This window comes from Hylobates moloch, unplaced genomic scaffold (assembly GCF_009828535.3).
Source record: "Hylobates moloch isolate HMO894 unplaced genomic scaffold, HMol_V3 SCAFFOLD_15, whole genome shotgun sequence".
NCBI classification, from domain to species: domain Eukaryota; kingdom Metazoa; phylum Chordata; class Mammalia; order Primates; family Hylobatidae; genus Hylobates; species Hylobates moloch.
The window spans coordinates 78,015,429-78,033,057 of NW_026652290.1; the positions used below are offsets into that span (position 1 = coordinate 78,015,429).

Here is a 17,629-nt window from a genome sequence, read left to right on the forward strand (position 1 = left end):
GGGTCTTAGGAAGGACATACAGTATTTCTGAGGATGAACAAAATTCTATGGCCTGCCCTCCCTCAACTTAAGATAACAACTATAGGGCCCCGTTTGTCTGCCCACTGCTACCAGGCACTGATTCCAGCCCTGGACATCATCGTCAGACCTTTGACAGGGACAGTACAGTGCCTGGCATTATAGCTCATCGCCTTAATCCCCTTTTGAAAGTCCAAAGCCTAGGCTTCCAGCTGAGCAGCAGACTTTATCTTTTTTTTTTTTTTTTTTTTTTTTTTGAGACGGAGGTCTCGCTCTGTTGCCCAGGCTGGAGTGCAGCGGCGCAGTCTCGGCTCACTGCAAGCTCCGCCTCCCGGGTTCACGCCATTCTCCTGCCTCAGCCTCTCCGAGTAGCTGGGACTACAGGCGCCCACCACCACGCCCGGCTAATTTTTTTGTATTTTTAGTAGAGACGGGGTTTCACCGTGGTCTCGATCTCCTGACCTTGTGATCCGCCCGCCTCGGCCTCCCAAAGTGCTGGGATTACAAGCGTGAGCCACCACGCCCGGCGACTTTATCTTTTCCATGAAAGTTTCCTCCCAACCACATGCAATGCAAATATGAAAAGCTCCTAAAACACTACTACTGTCTAGCAGTGACCCATTCCCCCTTGGTGGAGGTCAACTCAACCATGCTGAGTCTCTAAGTGGCCTCTGCCAGAGAACAGGCACTCAAGTCCATATTTGCTGAGCCCATCGGTCATTTCTCCTTTCCTCCTGAAGTCCAATCAAGCAGACATCTTCTAGAGCAGTGGCTGTCAGCAGAGGGGTGACTTTGCCCTCAGGGGACAGTTGCCAGTAACTGAAGACATTTTTGGTTGTCACAACGAGGGGGATAGTGCTACTGGCATAGTGGGGAGAGGCCAGGGATGCTGCTAAACATCCTATAATATACATGGCAGCCCCCGCCCTCACCAACAACAAAGAATTCTCCAGCCCCAAATGTCAACAGCATTGAGGTTGAGAATCTTGCTCTAGGGGAAATGACCTGGCCTGGGGTGGACTCTTCCAAAATGGCCCATCACAAAAACAGGTACTGGACTGACATTCTGGCATCTGCCAAGGCAGGTGAGGTGCAAGTGTCTCCTGGGCTCTAAGTCTCTCGGCCCATGACCACCTCCTCCTTCAGGGCACCAATCCTAATCTATACTGCTCTAGAACCTTCCATCTAACATGTTAAATTATCTATTCCACAGAATACCTAAGCATCACCCCCAATATCTTCCCCGTGAGTATTCACAGCCACACTCCCTGGGTTCAAATCCTGCCAGCACCACTTATTAATGAGGTAAACTCTGGCAGGCTAACTCCTCTTCGAATTTGTTTTCTTACTTGTAAAATGGGAATGACAACAGGGCCTATTTCATCCAGTCAGTGTGAGGGTTAAATTGTAGAATGAATGTAAAGTGCTTGGAGTTGTGTCTGACACAAAAGCAGGCACCCAAGAAGGGCTAGCAGGATCTCTGTTGAATATAGTTGCCTGTTCCCTTAGCATTGAACCAAGGGCCCCTCATGGCATAGTATTAAGATGTGGAGGGAAAAAGAATAAAATGGAGGCTGGGGGCGGGCCTGTAATCCCAGCATTTTGGGAGGCTGACGCAGGTGGATCACCTGAGGTCAGGAGTTCAAAACCAGCCTGGCCAACATGGTGAAACCCTGTCTCTACTAAAAATACAAAAATTAGAAGGGCATGGTGGCAGGCGCCTGTAGTCCCAGCTACTCGAGAGGCTGAGGCAGAAGAATCGCTTGAACCCAGAAGGCGGAGGTTGCAGTGAGCTGAGATCATGCCACTGAACTCCAGCCTGGGTAACAGAGCAAGACTCGATCTAAAAAATAATAAATAAATAAAATACATAAAAATTAAAAATAAAAGTAAAAAAAAACCATAAAAATAAACCAGAGCCTTCCAGAAGGGGAAGGGCTGGGATACTTATCGTAAACACTGCTACCACCTGTACTTGATACCCTGCAGACAGTTAACCCAGACCCACCATAGGGAGTGGGGAGGGAGGGGGATCTGAAAACTGCCAGAGCCCTGCTGACCAGCTCTTTTACCAGCCTCTGAAAGGCTCGGAGAAGGAGTCCCAAGATCCTGCTTCCTCACAGGATCCAGGGAGGAGCTTCTGGGACACCAACAGCAGGGAAGGATGTCCAGCTGCAAGACCCAGGCAGACTCCACCCCTGCCAGGGAAAGAATGGTGAGCAAATGATTCAATCTCCTAAAGCTCATCTATTAAACATCCTAGCAGATGGCATGGACTCATTTATCAAACTATTTTCCAGTAAAGAGTCTCATTCTAGTGGAATCAGTATACTATAATGAGTTTTCCAACTATGAAGTAGAGTGTCTTTGGGGGACAGAGAAGGTGACTTCTTCTAATTAGCACATAGGTGACCTATGGGTTTAGTGGGATCCATAGACATAGGTGCTCAATAGAGAGCAGCCCCTACCATCGTGTTATTTCCAGCTCACCTTCTCCAATTCCTGCAGGAACACCTGAGCGATCCAGGAGGCCCTCTCAAAACAGGTGATCACTTCCTCCTCCCTCTCCGTCAGGCGGAAGCGGGAGGCGATAGAGTTGGGTAGGCGTTCCAGAGAGAGGCCTGCAGGAGGAAGAGGGTGCCTCAGACCTGCCCTGCTCGGGCCCCCTGACTCCAGGCCCTCCCCATGGGCCCAGGGTGGGCTTATCCGAGGGGGCACACACTCTGGTGCAGCCAGGAGGAGGCGGAGGTCTGCGGAGGGGAGGGAGGAAGCTGAAGCGACGGTGGTGTTAGCAGTGGCTGGGAGTAAGCGATGGGACAGCACGTGGGGAATCACACTGCATCATCCCAGCCCAACTCCCCGGGGAAGCCACTCCTGACCCCTCCTCTGTAACTCAGTATCCCCATTTTTCTAAGCGAAAGAGAATGAGGTTTTTAAAAAAATTTTATTTTTTTTCTTTCCTCTTTCCTCCTTTTCCCTAGTTCCCCATTTCCTACTTAGCTCTTTAGAAATGCAATAACCTTTACCTTCCCTTCACCAGACACTCCCTACACAGCAAGCTTATCCATGTGCTGACTTAGAAGCTCCAGATCCAGAACTTTCCCACCAGGAGACTGCCTCTAGAGACAACAGTCAATTTACATCCTAAAGTGTGACTGAGAGGGAACTCTCTCCCAACCGGAGAGTATCTTGAAGCAATGCTCACTTTACAGCCTAGCTCTGCCCGCGATGGCGCCAGCTCGACCACCTGGCAGGTAAGGCACCAAGGCAAGTCATGCAGACCCTGCGCACTTGCTCGCTCCCTCCTCTGCATGGCGTTCATGCCAAGTCCCTCTTTAAAAGCCCCTGCTTTTTGCCCAGGAATTGAAGTGGTTATCTTTAAAGGCAGGAGCCTGTATCTTTTCCCCTAAGCTAAGCTTTGGAATAAAGTCACTTTCTTTATTCCAGACCTCGCTCTTGTTAATTGGACTCTGCAAGTGGCGAGTGACTGAACTGCATTTCAGTTACAATTTTGGTGGCCCCTATGAGGACTGCGGCACACTTTGGACGACTGAGCCTATCAGCCTGGTTTCACTACCAGGCAAGGCGGGGGCTGCCTGGGAGCGCCAGCTGCTCCTGGCTACTGGACTCCAGGATAGGAATGTTAAGGGGATTGCTCAGCATCTGGCAAAACGTTCTTGTTTTGGGGAAACCTCCCTTTCACCCATTGGCACGACATCTGCTGCCTCCAATGCTTCACTGGTACAAAGAAAGTGACCTCTGAAGAAGCCGGCAACCTTGAAACTGGGTGAGCAAGTTGGACTGTACCCAACTTTTTTCTGTCTCTTCTGGGTGTCCCTGGGACTTCATTCTGTGCAGACTTGGCCGCTACTGGCACCATTTGGGCATTTTGAGCATTTACATTTGTGGCACTATAGGGACTCAGCTGCCTGTGAAGGTATCTGGAGCTGAGGCAGGGGGTTCAGAACTCCACTCAGTCCCTCGACTGGGGATTTTGTTTGGAAGCAGGCCGTTTGTTTGTGTGAATGTATGACTTTGTGTACAGGCTTATTTCTTTCTTTCCTTAGCTCCCTCCGGGTGGAAACAGTTCACCTCAACCGGTGGCAGTCGGACAGATCTGTCCTCCGCCGCACCGGGCACTGAGGCCCTCTCTGATAGGGGATAAATGAGGGTAGCAAGGGTTTCCCTGCACTGTGCGGTGGCTGGAAGGCTCTCAAGCTTCTCTTCTGCCACTCTACTTTTTCCTCTCTCTTTCCATTCTCTCTCTCATGCCACTCTTGGAAAACCTGGCTGTGCTGCAAAAGCCAGCCAGAAATTCCATACTCTTATCTCCTCTGTAAAACGCGAGGACAAGTTTCTCCCCTTCCCTTCACTTTGCTGTTCCACAAGCCTTATTTTCAGGGGCTCCATTCTGCTCCTGGGCCTTGGAATTAAAGAGGGAATAGGATTGGACATGGGCAACAAGGTCTCTGTCCCCTCAAAGAGCCCCTCGGGGTGCATTTTGGTTAATTGAAAAGCATACAGTTGTGAGCCCATGACTAGGAAAAAGAGGATATTTAACCATAATACTATCTGGACCCAATACCACCTGGGCCACAATGAATTCTGGCCTGAAGATGGGGTTACTTGGTTACATTTCCAGTTGTTAGAAGAAAAACATCCACCCTCCTGGTGCTCACCACTTTCTACACTGTATTTTGGTCATCTCTGGCCAGCTCTTCTCTCCCCACCTAGCTGAAAGCTCCATGGGGGCAAATGTGAACCTTTTTGGACAACCACAACCCTAGCACAGCACCTCACATAGTAGGTGCTCGAGTTATGCAGCACTTTACATGCACACTTCCCATGGGACCCAACAGTTCCTCCCTGCAGAAGTTACCCATGCTCAGGTCTCTGCCTGCAGGGGACACCCACTTTCCCATTTATCAGTAATAGCACCTTGCTCTCCTTTTGACCACCTCTCTTGCCATCTCAGCTGATCATGACAGCCACAGCAATCAGCTAAGTGTGGGCACATGGCCCAATCTGGGCCAATAAAAACCAGTCTCAGAATTGTCACTCTTTCCACTGGGGTTGTTAAGCTGGTACCAGACATCGGCTTAGAAATGTTAGAGAAAACCTGCCTTAAAATGAAGTCTACACAATGTGAACATAAATAACACTACTGAAGTGTACGTTTAAAAATGGTTTAGATCGTAAATTTTATGTTGTATGGGGCTTTTTTACTGCGATTTAAAAAATTTTTTAAATAAAAGCTTCAAGGCCAAAACCAAAAAGCTCGAAAAATAAAAATAACCTGTAAGAAACACAGAAGGGATACCGCATTGTTAGCCTTACTAGAAATTAATGCTGTACAGAAAAACAACTCTATTTGTGTCAGGTTACTTTTTTTTTAAGACAGGAAAAATACTGAATAAACTCTTAGTCACGAAAAAAATGAAATCCATGCAGAGAAAATGTAAGACATGATGGAGAAGGGTGGATTCCTAAAGAGACTGAGTACCTAGATCCAGCTTTGCCTGAAGCTCTACCTGCTGGAACTTTCCAGTGTATGAGCGCCATTAAATAGCTCCCATGTCTCCTCCCTCCCTCCCTGCTTCCTTCCTTCCTTCCTCCCTCCCTCCCTAACTGCCTCCCTCCCTTCCTTTCGGTTTTGTTTTTTGTTTTTTGTTTTGTCACTTGCAGCTAATATAGACCTGACTAGAGAGTGCTGTCCTTCTGAACTATTGGTTCCCAATGGGGAGAATCAATGTCTGTCTCATCTTTGTGCCCACACGGTACTTTAGGTACTTTACATGTAGTAAGTAGAGGCTCAAGATGAACTTACTGAAGGGATGTATAATAGAAGAATCCTCAACTGTTTCTTGCCCTATAAGCCCCAACATCCACCTAATGACCAAGTCCTCAACACTTCAAACCTTCCCTTCCTCTCTTCCTACTACCTTATTTCAGGTTTTATCTCCTGAGTGGATGACTACATCAGCCTTCTAACTGGCCTCCCTGCCTCCAGTCTCACTCTAATCCCCAGGGGGATCCTTCTAAAACTCTCTAGGGGTCCACACTGCTACAGGGTAAGGTCCAACCTCTGGAAGCTCCAAACCAGGCCCTCCTGGTATCAATTCTCCAGCCTCATCTCTCGCCTTACCTGCCATATCCACAACCAACCTCCTGCTCCCAACTGCTAGGTTGTAGGATGCCTTCTTGACTTGCTCAAGTTGTTCCGCCTACCTGGAAAGTATCCATCCCACCAAGTCTACCCAAAATTACTGTTCACATTCTGACCCACTAAATGCCACCTCCTCTACAAAGCCCTTCCCGATACTCCCTGGTATAACCAAACATTCCTCCTTTAAGCCCCAGTCTATACATATTCCTGACTCACCATTTCTTATACTTATTTGTTCATATGTTTCCCCAAACTGTAGGCTCCTTCAAGACATCAACCTAATCGTGTTTACTTTTCTACCACCTGGCACACAGTAGGTACTGGACAAGCATTTGCTGGCTGGATGAAAAAACACAAGCCTGGTCATGTCTGACAAAGTACAAAGTGCTCTGCAAATATAGGGTAAGGAATTATTATTGTTTTTCTTAGCCACATTCCCATGAACACAGATTCAGTGACCTTGTCCCTTTGCCAGGCTGGGGTGTGACCAGATCCAAAGTTCAGGTGCCTTGGCCTGAAGGAAAGCCGGCAGAGAATATGAAGGTCCTTGCTCAACACAAAGACCCAGGTGCCCAGGTCACTGGCTGTCAACGATTGCCAAATGACTCACAACGAGGACGGGGAAGATCCTTATTCCAGAGGACTAAAGGGGGAAGAGGAACCGAAAAAGAATCAAGGAGGCAGGCCTCGTTGCTCACTGCCAGAGCTGGGCCAGCCCCTGCTCCCCAGACATGCAGCCTATCCACCCTGCAGGAAGGTGGGGCGAACCTATGAACTGTTCAGAGGCCTGGCCCAGGAGACCAACTGCAGGTAGCAGGGCACAGCCAATTCCAGGGGACATAGAGTGGATCTGTTTCAACACAGCTGCCTTGTGGTCCCCAGAGAGATGTGCTGAGGCTGGGCTCCCTCCTGCCACACCTCCAGGTCCAGCACTAGGATGGGTGATGCCAGCTACTGGCAAGTTCAAGCTGCCAGCCCCAAGCCTCCAGAGGGCTGGCCACTGCAAAGCTGTGAATTCAGGAACAATGGTCTGTGGGCCTCCACCTTCCCCGTGTGGCATTTGTTCCTTCCACTCCCAGCAGGGGCCTCCCCACCATGCTTCTCCAAGAACCCCAAATCCCATCCTTCCTGAAAGCTCAAAGCAGGCCAGGCGACGTGGCTCACACCTGTAATCCCAGCACAGTGGGAAGCCCAGGCAGGCGACTGCTTGAGCTTAGGAGTTTCAGACCAGCCTGGGAACATGGTGAAACCCCGTCTCCCCCAAAATAGAAAAAATTAGCCAGGCTTGGTGGCGCACACTTGTGACTCTAGCTACTCAGAAGACAGAGCTGGGAGAATTGCTTGAGCCCAGGAGGCGGAGACTGCAGTGAGCCAAGATCATGCCACCGCACTCCAGCTCGGTGACAGAACAAGACCCACCTCAATTTAAAGAAAAGCTCAAAGCAAAGCCACCTCTTCTCCGAAACCCTCCCAGGTAGAGTTAAGCCTCCCTGTGTCTAAACCAGTTGAACAGTCTGGTTGCATCTTCTATGTATGTGCCTTTTTCCTGCATTGTCATCATCCTCTCTACCCATTTCCGATTGATCTTTGCACCCCAGTGATGGCCAGGGCCTAGGGTTTAGGAAGCATGCAGATGAATGTGTAGATGAATGAGCGTATTCACGTAGCCAAGTGTACAGCCCAAAGGAGTTCCTCCCTCTCTACTTAAAAAATATTTCCTAGACCGGGCATGGTGGCTCATGCCTGTAATCCCAGCACTTTGGGAGGCCGAGGTGGGCGGATCACAAGGTCAGACTGAGACCGTCCTGGCCAGCATGGTGAAACCCCGTCTCTACTACAAACACAAAAATTAGCTGGGCATGGTGGCACGTGCCTGTAAATCCCAGCTATTCGGGAGGCTGAGGCAGAAGAATCACTTGAACTAGGGAGTCGGAGGTTGCAGTGAGCTGAGATTGCTCCATAGCACTCAAGTGTGGGTGACAGAGCAAGATTCTGTCTCAAAAAAAAAAAAATTCTTGGAGAATTCATAAACAAATTGTGGTACAGTCATATAATGGAATACTACTCAGATTTTTTTTTTTTTTTTTTGAGACAGTCTCGCTCTGTCGCCCAGGCTGGGCGATCTCGGCTCACTGCAAGCTCTGCCTCCCGGGTTCATGCCATTCTCCTGCCGCAGCCTCCCGAGTAGCTGGGACTACAGGCACCCGCCACTAAGCTCGGCTAATTTTGTTTTTGTATTTTTAGTAGAGACGGGGTTTCACTGTGTTAGCCAGGATAGTCTCGATCTCCTGACCTCATGATCCACCCGCCTCGGCCTCCCAAAGTGCTGGGATTGCAGGCGTGAGCCACCGTGCCCAGCCCAGATTTTTTTTTAAAAAACAAACTCTTATATACACATAACACAAATGAATTACTTAAAAATTACATTGTACAAAAGAAACCAGACATAAAAAAATGCATACTGTATGATTTCATTTATTCAAAAAAGTAAATTAATCTATATCAATAGAAAATAAGGCCAGGAGTGGTGGCCCACGTCTGTAATCCCAGCACTGTGGGAGCTGAGGCAGGGGATCAGTTGAGCCCAGAAGTTCGAGACCAGCCTGGGCAACATAGCGAGACTTTATCTCTTAAAAAAAAACACACAAAAACAAAACAGTGGTTGCCTGGGGTGGAGACCAATTAGAAAGGAGCCCAAGGGGACTTTCTGTGGTGATAGAAATGTTCTGTATCTTTCTTTATTAGGGTACTGGTCACAAGGATATTTACACTGGCCCAATTCATGAAATTATACAGTTAAGATTTGTACATGTCACTATATGAAAATTTACCTAAAAATAATGGAGATAATGCCTTTTTGAAGGGAGCTGCCATGATTCAGAGAAATAAAAGTTCGACGTAGAGGGGTACATTCACTGAGGTGGTCATCTGTAAAGCAATGTCCAATATATACAGGGCCAAAAAGTTTCTGGGGCTGGCAGTGGCTTTTCCTAAGCAAGGTCACAGTCCAGTCACGCAGTTCTGCCCATAAAAAGGGGCCGGGAACCTTGTATTTGTCCCCTGGTTGACAAGGTCTATTTTCCTGTCCACAAACATCTGACTGGAAGCCCACCCAGGTACTCCAGGCTTGGGTTTCTTTTCTTTACCCTCTGCCCCGGGAGCGCTTCTGCACAAGCGGCCAGACTGCAGCGCTCAATCCAGGATGAAGGTGGGCTGCCCTGCGCCCAGTCCTTGAGGCATCGGAGGGTTGTAATGCAGCCCTGCGGGGCAGGCACTGCCTTGTGATTCCCACCAGCAAGGGCCTTTCTGTGCCAATACCCAGCTCTAGGAGAGGCCCCTTGCAAGAGGAGGACTTGCTTTTTCATTAACTCAGAACTTTTGATTTGGAGCCAAGCTGATCCTGGCACAGCCTCAGGCCCAACACCAGGCTGGTCCCAGTTCCTTCAGTCTGAATGACTCATCACATCCCAGGCAGCCACCCTTCCAAGAAGCCCCACCCTTGGAATCCTGGAGCCTTGGGCCCTGGATGCAGAGGTAGAAAACAGATAACTTCCTCAGCAACAGAACCCCTTCCCTCCCACCTACCCAGCCTGTCAAAGGGCACGGGGACTGCTGCAGCACCCACGGAAGATGAATCCCAGACTTGGGTACCCTGCAGTCAGGGGACGAAGTGAAAAAATGCAATTCATTCAGCTCTCAGGGGGAAACTGAAAGGCCAGGTAGGAAAGAACCCTCACAGATCACTCTGTTAAAATTAGAACATTTAAAAATAGAATTACCATATGATCCAGCAATTCCACTTCCAGGTATATACCCAAAAGAATAGAAAGCAGGGTCTCAAAGAGATATTAGTACACTAGCATTTATAGCAGCATTATTTGCAAAAGTTAAAATGTAGAAGCAACCCAAGTGTCCATTGATAGATGAACGGATAAACAAAATGTCATCTATACATACATACAGTACAATATTATTCAGCCTTCAGAAGGAAGGAAATTCTGACACATGCTACAATATGGATAAGCCTTGAGGACATTTTACTAAGTGAAATAAGCCAAACACAAAAAGGCAAATACTGTATGATTCCTCTTACATGAGGTACTTGCGTAATCAAATTCATAAAAACAGAAAATAGAAGAGTGGTTGCCAGGGGTTGGAGAGGAGGGAATGGGGCGTTGCTGTTTCATGGGCATAGAATTTTGGTTTCGCAAGGTAGAAGAATCCTGGAGATCAGTTGCACAATAATGCAAATGTTAAAAAGAGTTCAGGAGATTGGTTGCACAACAGTGTCTTAGTACCGAACTATACACTTAAAAGTGGTTAAGATGGTCAATTCTATGGTATGTATATTTAACACATTTTTTTTTTCTTTTTTGAGACGGAATCTTGCTGTCACCCAGGCTGGAGCGCAGTGGCACAATCTCAGCTCACTGCAACGTCCACCTCCTGGGTTCAAGCAATTCTCCTGTCTCAGCCTCCTGAGTAGCTGGAATTACAGGCACGCGCCACCACGCCTGGCTAATTTTTATATTTTTAGTAGAGACAGGGTTTCGCCATGTTGGCCAGGCTGGTCTTGAACTCCTGACCTCAGGTGATAAACCCGCCTTGGCCTCCCAAAGTGCTGGGATTATAGGCGTGAGCCACCATGCCTGGCCAACACAATTTTTTAATGAAAAAAAAAAAAAAAAAAAAAAAAGATTTAGCATATGGGTCCAATGACGGGACTTCACAAAATTAGGATAGAATGTTACAATGAAATGCTATGAAGTTACTTAGAGTGACACAGAGGTGTACTGAAAAATGACTTATGAAATACTAACTTTTTTAAAAAGCAGATTATAAAACATGACTGTATGAACTTACATTTTAAAAGCACATATAAGCCTATAGGGAAAAAAGACTGGAAAGATATACCTCAAAATGTTCACAGAGTGCTAAGTCTGTTTCCCCAAATACAAAATGGAGTTACTAATAATGCCTAGCTCGTAGTGTAGCCATGATCATTAAATTGGATGAAATATTATAAAGAGTAGAAAGTATGCCAGCTGGGCACAGTGGCTCACACCTGTAATCCCAACACTTTCGGAGGCTGAGGTGGGAGGATAATCTGAGGTTGAGAGTTCGAGACCAGCCTGACCAACATGGAGAAACCCCATCTCTACTAAAAATACAAAATTAGCCAGGCGTGGTGGCGCATGCCTGTAATCCCAGCTACTCGGGAGGCGGAGGCAGGAGACTTGCTTGAACCAGGGAGGCGGAGGTTGTGGTGAGCCGAGATCGCGCCATTGCACTCTAGCCTGGGCAACAGAGTGAGACTCCACCTTAAGAAAAATAAAAAGAGTATGCACTTAGAAAATATTTTCAAGTGATACTCACAATAACCTCTTAGGTAGGGGTTTAACCCTTCTGCAGAGTTACAAATAAAAAATCTAGGCGGGACATTGTGGCTCACACCTGTAATCCCAGTACTTTTGGAGGCTGAGGCGGGCGAATCACTTGAGGTCAGGATTTCAAGACCAGCCTGGCTAACATGGCGAACCCCCATCTCTACTGAAAATACAAAAAATTAGCCGGGCGTGGTAGTATGAGCCTGTAATTCCGGCTATTCTGGAGGCTGAGGCAGGAGAATCATTTGAAGCCAGGGGGCAGAGGTTGCAGCGAGCCGAGATCGCATCACTGCACTCCAGCCTGGGGGACAGAGCAAGACTGTCTCAAAAAAAAAAAAAAAAAAAAAAAAATGAATCCAGGGAAAACAGATGAATTCCAAGACCCCTCAGCTAAAAGCATCAGTGTTGACTAGCTCCAGGTCTCCGGCTGGATGAGGCCTGATCCCCTAGCAGCCTGCTCCTCCTTCTCCATCTGGAAGCCAGCCTCTCACCTGGGGCCAAGACAGCAGTGCCACAAGGACTGAGCTCCTGTCCATGTGAGGCACACAGCCCACACCCCTTGGAGAGGGAAGCGAAAATCAACAGTGAATTCCTGCCATACCAGGGCTAAAAACACAAAAACCAAGTATGCTATCATATCCTGTCCTGGAAGCAGCGTAGTGTTCTTTCTTTTTAAAAAGTTTTAATCAGCCACACAATTCCAGGTGACAGCAGAATACCTTGGGGTTGCACTGATCAAAAGAGAACAGTAAAAAAAGAAGCCCATCTTCAAGGGGCGGGGAGAAGAGAATCTGCAGATCATAACCCTTCTGGCTGCTGAGGGCATTTCACCTTTTGACTTTGCACAGCAACTTCACAACCTAGCACGTCACTGCAGTGCACAGTTCATGTGCACCAGGGTCAGGGCACCAGGACTACCCTGGCGCTGGGTGTGAGGTAAAGGAGAACACGAGCTGGCCAGGCTGACGCTGGGGGCAGGACCCGTTCTCAAGGGGCCTGCGCTCCACCTATGGAGCCACAGTGAACCCTCAATTAGGCACCAATGACTAAGGTATGCCAGGCTCAAGGTAGAATGAATGGCTGGAGAAATGGGAGTCACTCTCCATGCCATTAGCACACTGAGCTAGTGATAGAGAAATGAAGAGACCCACCGGAGCTTGGGAAGGCTGAACCGGCTAAAGCTGGAGATGTCCAAAGAGCAGGCCCTGAAACATCCTGGATGCCAATCAAAGCCAGGGAATAACCCTCAGAGCTCAGACCAACAAAAAAGTGGGTGATTTGTTACTCTGGATCCACAAAGGTTTCATCCTAGTCTAGGGCCCAGACCCCTCAGCTCCAGACCCTAGAAAAGACTGCCTTAGACAGCATGCTGACTCATAGGTGAGCCTGATTTGAGGGGGAACAGGCTGTGCTGCACCTCATGGTGTGGTGATCCGCAGCCAAAGTTCCAGAAACCCAGTGAAGAGAGACACCCTGAGCTTTACTGTGGGCTGTCCGCTCTGGGCCCTCCCATGGGGCCCACCTGGCCCTCACACTCATTCCCAATCCATCCCACACACACCTCCTCTTAGCTCCAAGAAGTATGATTACACTGCACCTCCAAACAAGCTACCTCCCCTTGTTTCCTCTGGGGCTTCCCTTTGGCCTTCCCTTGCTGGAAGGCACCTCTTCCCCTCAACTGTAGGTGATTCATCCTCAAGTTCAGGCTCACCACCCAGCTTGCCTGTGAAGGCCCCACAACTAGCTGGATCTCACCTCCCTCTGCAAGAGTGCTTCAACTGAACAAGCCCGAATGCTGGAGTCAGAGAGAGCGACGTCCACAGCCTGACCCTGCCACTACTGGTGTCTCCTGAGGTGAATCATTTCTGCCTGCGCTCTGGGGCTTGCCTCCATGCCTTTTACCTACTTTCGTAACCGTACCCTGGTTTTCCTTTGAGGAACCATTCCCACATCTCAGTCCACAGGATTCAGGCGGGGGAAATCCCACCCCTGGCACCAGCCCAGTATCCTAGGTGCTGGGCACCACAGTTGGCTCCAGGGTAGGCATGAGACCAAGCAAGGTCCATGAGAAGCTTCCCCAGGCACTCTCTCCTTCTGAGGTTGTGGGTGCCATGCTGTAAGAACCATGTACTACTCCTGGAGCTGCTGAGGAAGACCTCAACTGATCTCAATAGCTGAGCCCCCCAGATTCAGCTATGCCTGATGCCATGCTGCTCCAACAACTTTCTAGTACAAGGGGCCATAAATATCCAGTCCCTCCTCCTTTTTGTTGCTACTTTCCAACTACTTGGAATTGCACATTTGTCATTACAACCATAAGTCTGGTTATGCAGAAACTGATCCCCAGAGGCATGGTGTCCGAGGGGACAATTCCTGAAATACAGGGTTGGCTGGGCTGAGGTCAGGTGGGGCAGTGAGGACTTTGCCATCTCCAAGCTAAGAAATTGGAATTCCAGATACACAGCAGCAGCACTACCGGCTGGAATGCAGCCTATTTTGTCTTGAGGTGAGACCTTGGGCATGTGGTGGAACACTTCAGGATACTGGCCTATGCCGGATGCTTCTTGGGGCCCATGCTAAGTCCTATAAAAAAAAGCCTTACAAGCATCACTCCTGGCAGCCCCTCTGAATAAGAAAGCTTTGCCTGTATAAAACAATGCAAGACAGCTGAGAGTGAAGTCAGATAACTGGAGTTGAAAATTCTCTGTCTTTGTTGAAGGCAGTACCAGAGGAGACAAGGGAACCAGACTCTATTAGGAGACAAGGCTGGAAAGGCCTGAATCCCTCCCCATGCAAAACTCACATGGACCCCCTAATGCAGCTCTCACTGCACTGCCAGAGAGCCAGGGGTGGGTGCCTGAGAGGAGCCCTGAGGCCTGCTGCTGAGGGACAGACCCTTGAGGCCTGGATCTAGATCCATGGACTTGAAGTCAACACAATCTTTATCTCTAGGTTCTCACCCATGAAGATGATGCAATGCCAATTGCCCAAAGGCTTATTAATACAGAGTTTTAAGGAGCTGTAGAGGCAGACAGACCCCAAACCTGGCAAACAAGCCCTTGTACTGTTCAACCTATCAGGTAGGCTCAAGTGTTCCACTCCCATCAGGGGCTGGGCTGCCCAGAAGCAGCAGCCCAGAGGGGACTCTTCACAAATGGCTTTTTCTGGTGACCAAAAGGCCAAGAGTCAAGGCAGAGCTTCCCATGGGACAGAACTAGAGACAGCCATATGGCCGAGACACCACGGCCAGGCAGGAAGTCTGCCGTACTGCCCCAGCAAGCCATGGCAGGAGCAGCAGACCAGCCACTCTGGGGTCTTCCAAACAGCTGCTTCTCCTGGAGCTGCATCCCTCCAGGAGCATGCTTTGCTCACCCGCCTGCCACTCCCTCAAAGGAAGTGACCCTAACTTGGCATCCTCTGCAGGTGTTTGCTGAATCAACTGCTGACAAATTTTACCTCCTCCTGTGGAAGGTGGGCCAGGAGCCTTGGGGGATACAACTGCAAGAGGTCAGACGCTCAGTGGAGGAACATACTGACCCCTAACTGGGTAGAATGGACGTGCATACTGAGGTGAGGTCCAAGTGAGCTGGGAGGAGGGAGACGATGCTGCAGGCTGAACAACCAAGGGAAGCTCCCGACACAGGAAGCACCGAACTGTGTCGGAGGAGAATGTAAGGACAGAGCTATGTGCAGAGTGAAGAAAAAAGGGAAGGACAATGTCCCAAGAAGAAGTGAAGGGAAGAACTTCACAGATTATATTGGACACCAGGAGCAGACCTCATTAGGCTGACAGGTGGGGCTTCAGGAAAGGAGAGACGGCGACTGGTTGAGGGTACAAAAGAAATGACCACCTGTACTCAAGAGGCTTGGAATTTAGTGGAAGACAGGGCTCACAGCCATGAGCACATGGAGTCAAATGCAGAGAGTGCTGCCAAGGGAGTGGGCAGCACTGCAGACAGGCCATCCTAGAAGGGCCTTGAAACCAAAGCATTCTAGATTATTTTTGCTTTTTTGAGACGGAGTCTCGTTCTGTCACCCAGGCTGGAGTGCCATGGTGTGATCTAGGCTCACTGCAACCTCTGCCTCCCAGGTTCAAGTGATTCTCCTGTCCCAGCCTCCCGAGTAGCTGGGATTACAGGTGCATGCCACCAGGACTAGCTAATTTTTTGTCTTTCTTTTTTTTAGTAGAGACAGGGTTTCACCATGTTGGCCAGGCTGGTCTCAAACTCCTAACCTCAAGTCATCTGCCTGCCTCGGCTTCCCAAAGTGCTGGGATTACAGGCATGAGCCACTGCACCCAGCCTAGATTATTTTTTATTATATTTATTTATTTATTCATTCATTCATTCATTCATTTATTTATTTGAGATGGAGTCTTGCTCTGTCACCCAGGCTGGAGTGCAGTGGTGTGATCTCAGCTCACTGCAAGCTCTGCCTCCCGGGTTCACGCCATTCTCCTGCCGCAGCCTCCCGAGTAGCTGGGACTACAGGCACCCGCCACCACACCTAGCTAATTTTTTGTATTTTTAGTAGAGATGGGGTTTCACCTGTATTAGCCAGGATGGTCTTGATCTCCTGACCTCGTGATCCACCTGCCTCGGCCTCCCAATGTGCTAGGATTACAGGTGTGAGCCACCGTGCCCGGCCTGATTATTTTTAATACAGAGTAAATGGAGGATCTTCCCTCTTTACCAAACAAACAAGAATGGTAATGGAGCTGTTTCATCTGAATATATATCTGTCACCTGCACCTGGAATCGGCTGGGAACATTTCCTTTCCAGGGCCTTCCCCTGATCTGACATGGTTGGTCAGGGGTCAGTGGGCTGGCAGAAGTTACAAGGGGGCCATGGCAGGGCCTGGGGAGTAGGGTAGGAGAGGAGCGGGCTTCCACTCTAGGCCAAGATGACAGATGTTAGGTGAAATATAAAAGCAAATTTTCTGAACAACTCATCCACAAATACCCACAAACAGCCCTGGGAAAGCAAATGCCAAGAAAACGGCTGCAGGGCTTCGCCAGGGCTGTAGCCCCTACTCAAGCCAGGGCTGAAGGAGGCCCAGAGAGGAGAAAGTCCTCAACTGTCTGACCCATCTTGGAGGCAACTGTAATCTGCCTCCCAGCACCCTCTGGTGGGCTCCTCTGTTACAGGTGGGACACAAGCTTTAGAGACATCCATCTGGCCACCAATGCTACTTACAGGCTGCATAAACTTCCTCAGCTTCTTCATTCTTAAAATGGGTGTAACAGCCACCTCCCATTTACAGAGTAGAGATGAAGGTTAACCATCAGTCAACAAATATTTATTAAACAAGTGTTCCAGAGCAGTGTCTCACCAACTGTAATGTGCGTGTACATCACCGGGAAAGTTGTAAGGTGTAGATTCTGATTCAGTGGGTTTGGGAAGGGCCCCTGCAAGCTCCTGGGTGGTACACATGTGATCATCCCACTACCTCCCATCCCCCTACATGCACATACATCAGAGACATACATCAGAGGTCAGCTTTCAGAGGGATGGGTCTGTACCCCACGTTTCTGGGAATGCCACCAAATATCAGGTATACCAGAGGAGCTCAGGAAAGTGGTACCTGGGAAATGAAGAACCAAACAGGGGATTCTGACAGGCAGGGGAGGCTCTGCCCAAGGCCATAGGTGACTTGGGAGCAGCTGGCCATAGGACAGGGCATTACTGAGCAACAGGTCAACATGATGACTTCTCTGCAGCCAGGAGCAGCTGAAGGCAGGACCAGGGAAGAGGTGATTCTTCTTCCAGAGCCTCCAGCAGGGCCCAGCCCACCTCCCAGGTGCTACCAAGAGGCCCTAAAATCCAGTCTTCTACTCCTGGCTGGACCTGGTCAGTCTGAGCACATGTGTGACTCAAATGTTAGGGGACCAGGAATGCTGGTGGCTGGGCACAGACCACCTGGATATGGAAACAATAGGTCTTCCCATGAAGTTGTCTTATTTTTCTATCTTAGTGGGGAACATGCGGTTTTTCTATTGTTTCTAAACAAATGTGACATGGAAAATAACTCTTTTCCCCTCAGAGGAGGCAGAGGTTA

General features: G+C 49.0%; 1 protein-coding gene across 5 annotated transcripts in view; it reads right to left on the reverse strand.

Moving 5' to 3' along the window:
* The window catches only part of TTC7A (tetratricopeptide repeat domain 7A), a 159,799-nt gene that overhangs the window by 97,170 nt on the left and 45,000 nt on the right, over nt 1–17,629 (reverse strand). For all 5 annotated transcript variants that reach the window (XM_058428372.1, XM_058428371.1, XM_032176893.2 and 2 more), the window contains exon 4: nt 2,509–2,639. In XM_058428372.1, coding sequence (XP_058284355.1) covers nt 2,509–2,639 — 131 coding nt within the window. The remainder of the gene's footprint in view (nt 1–2,508; nt 2,640–17,629) is intronic.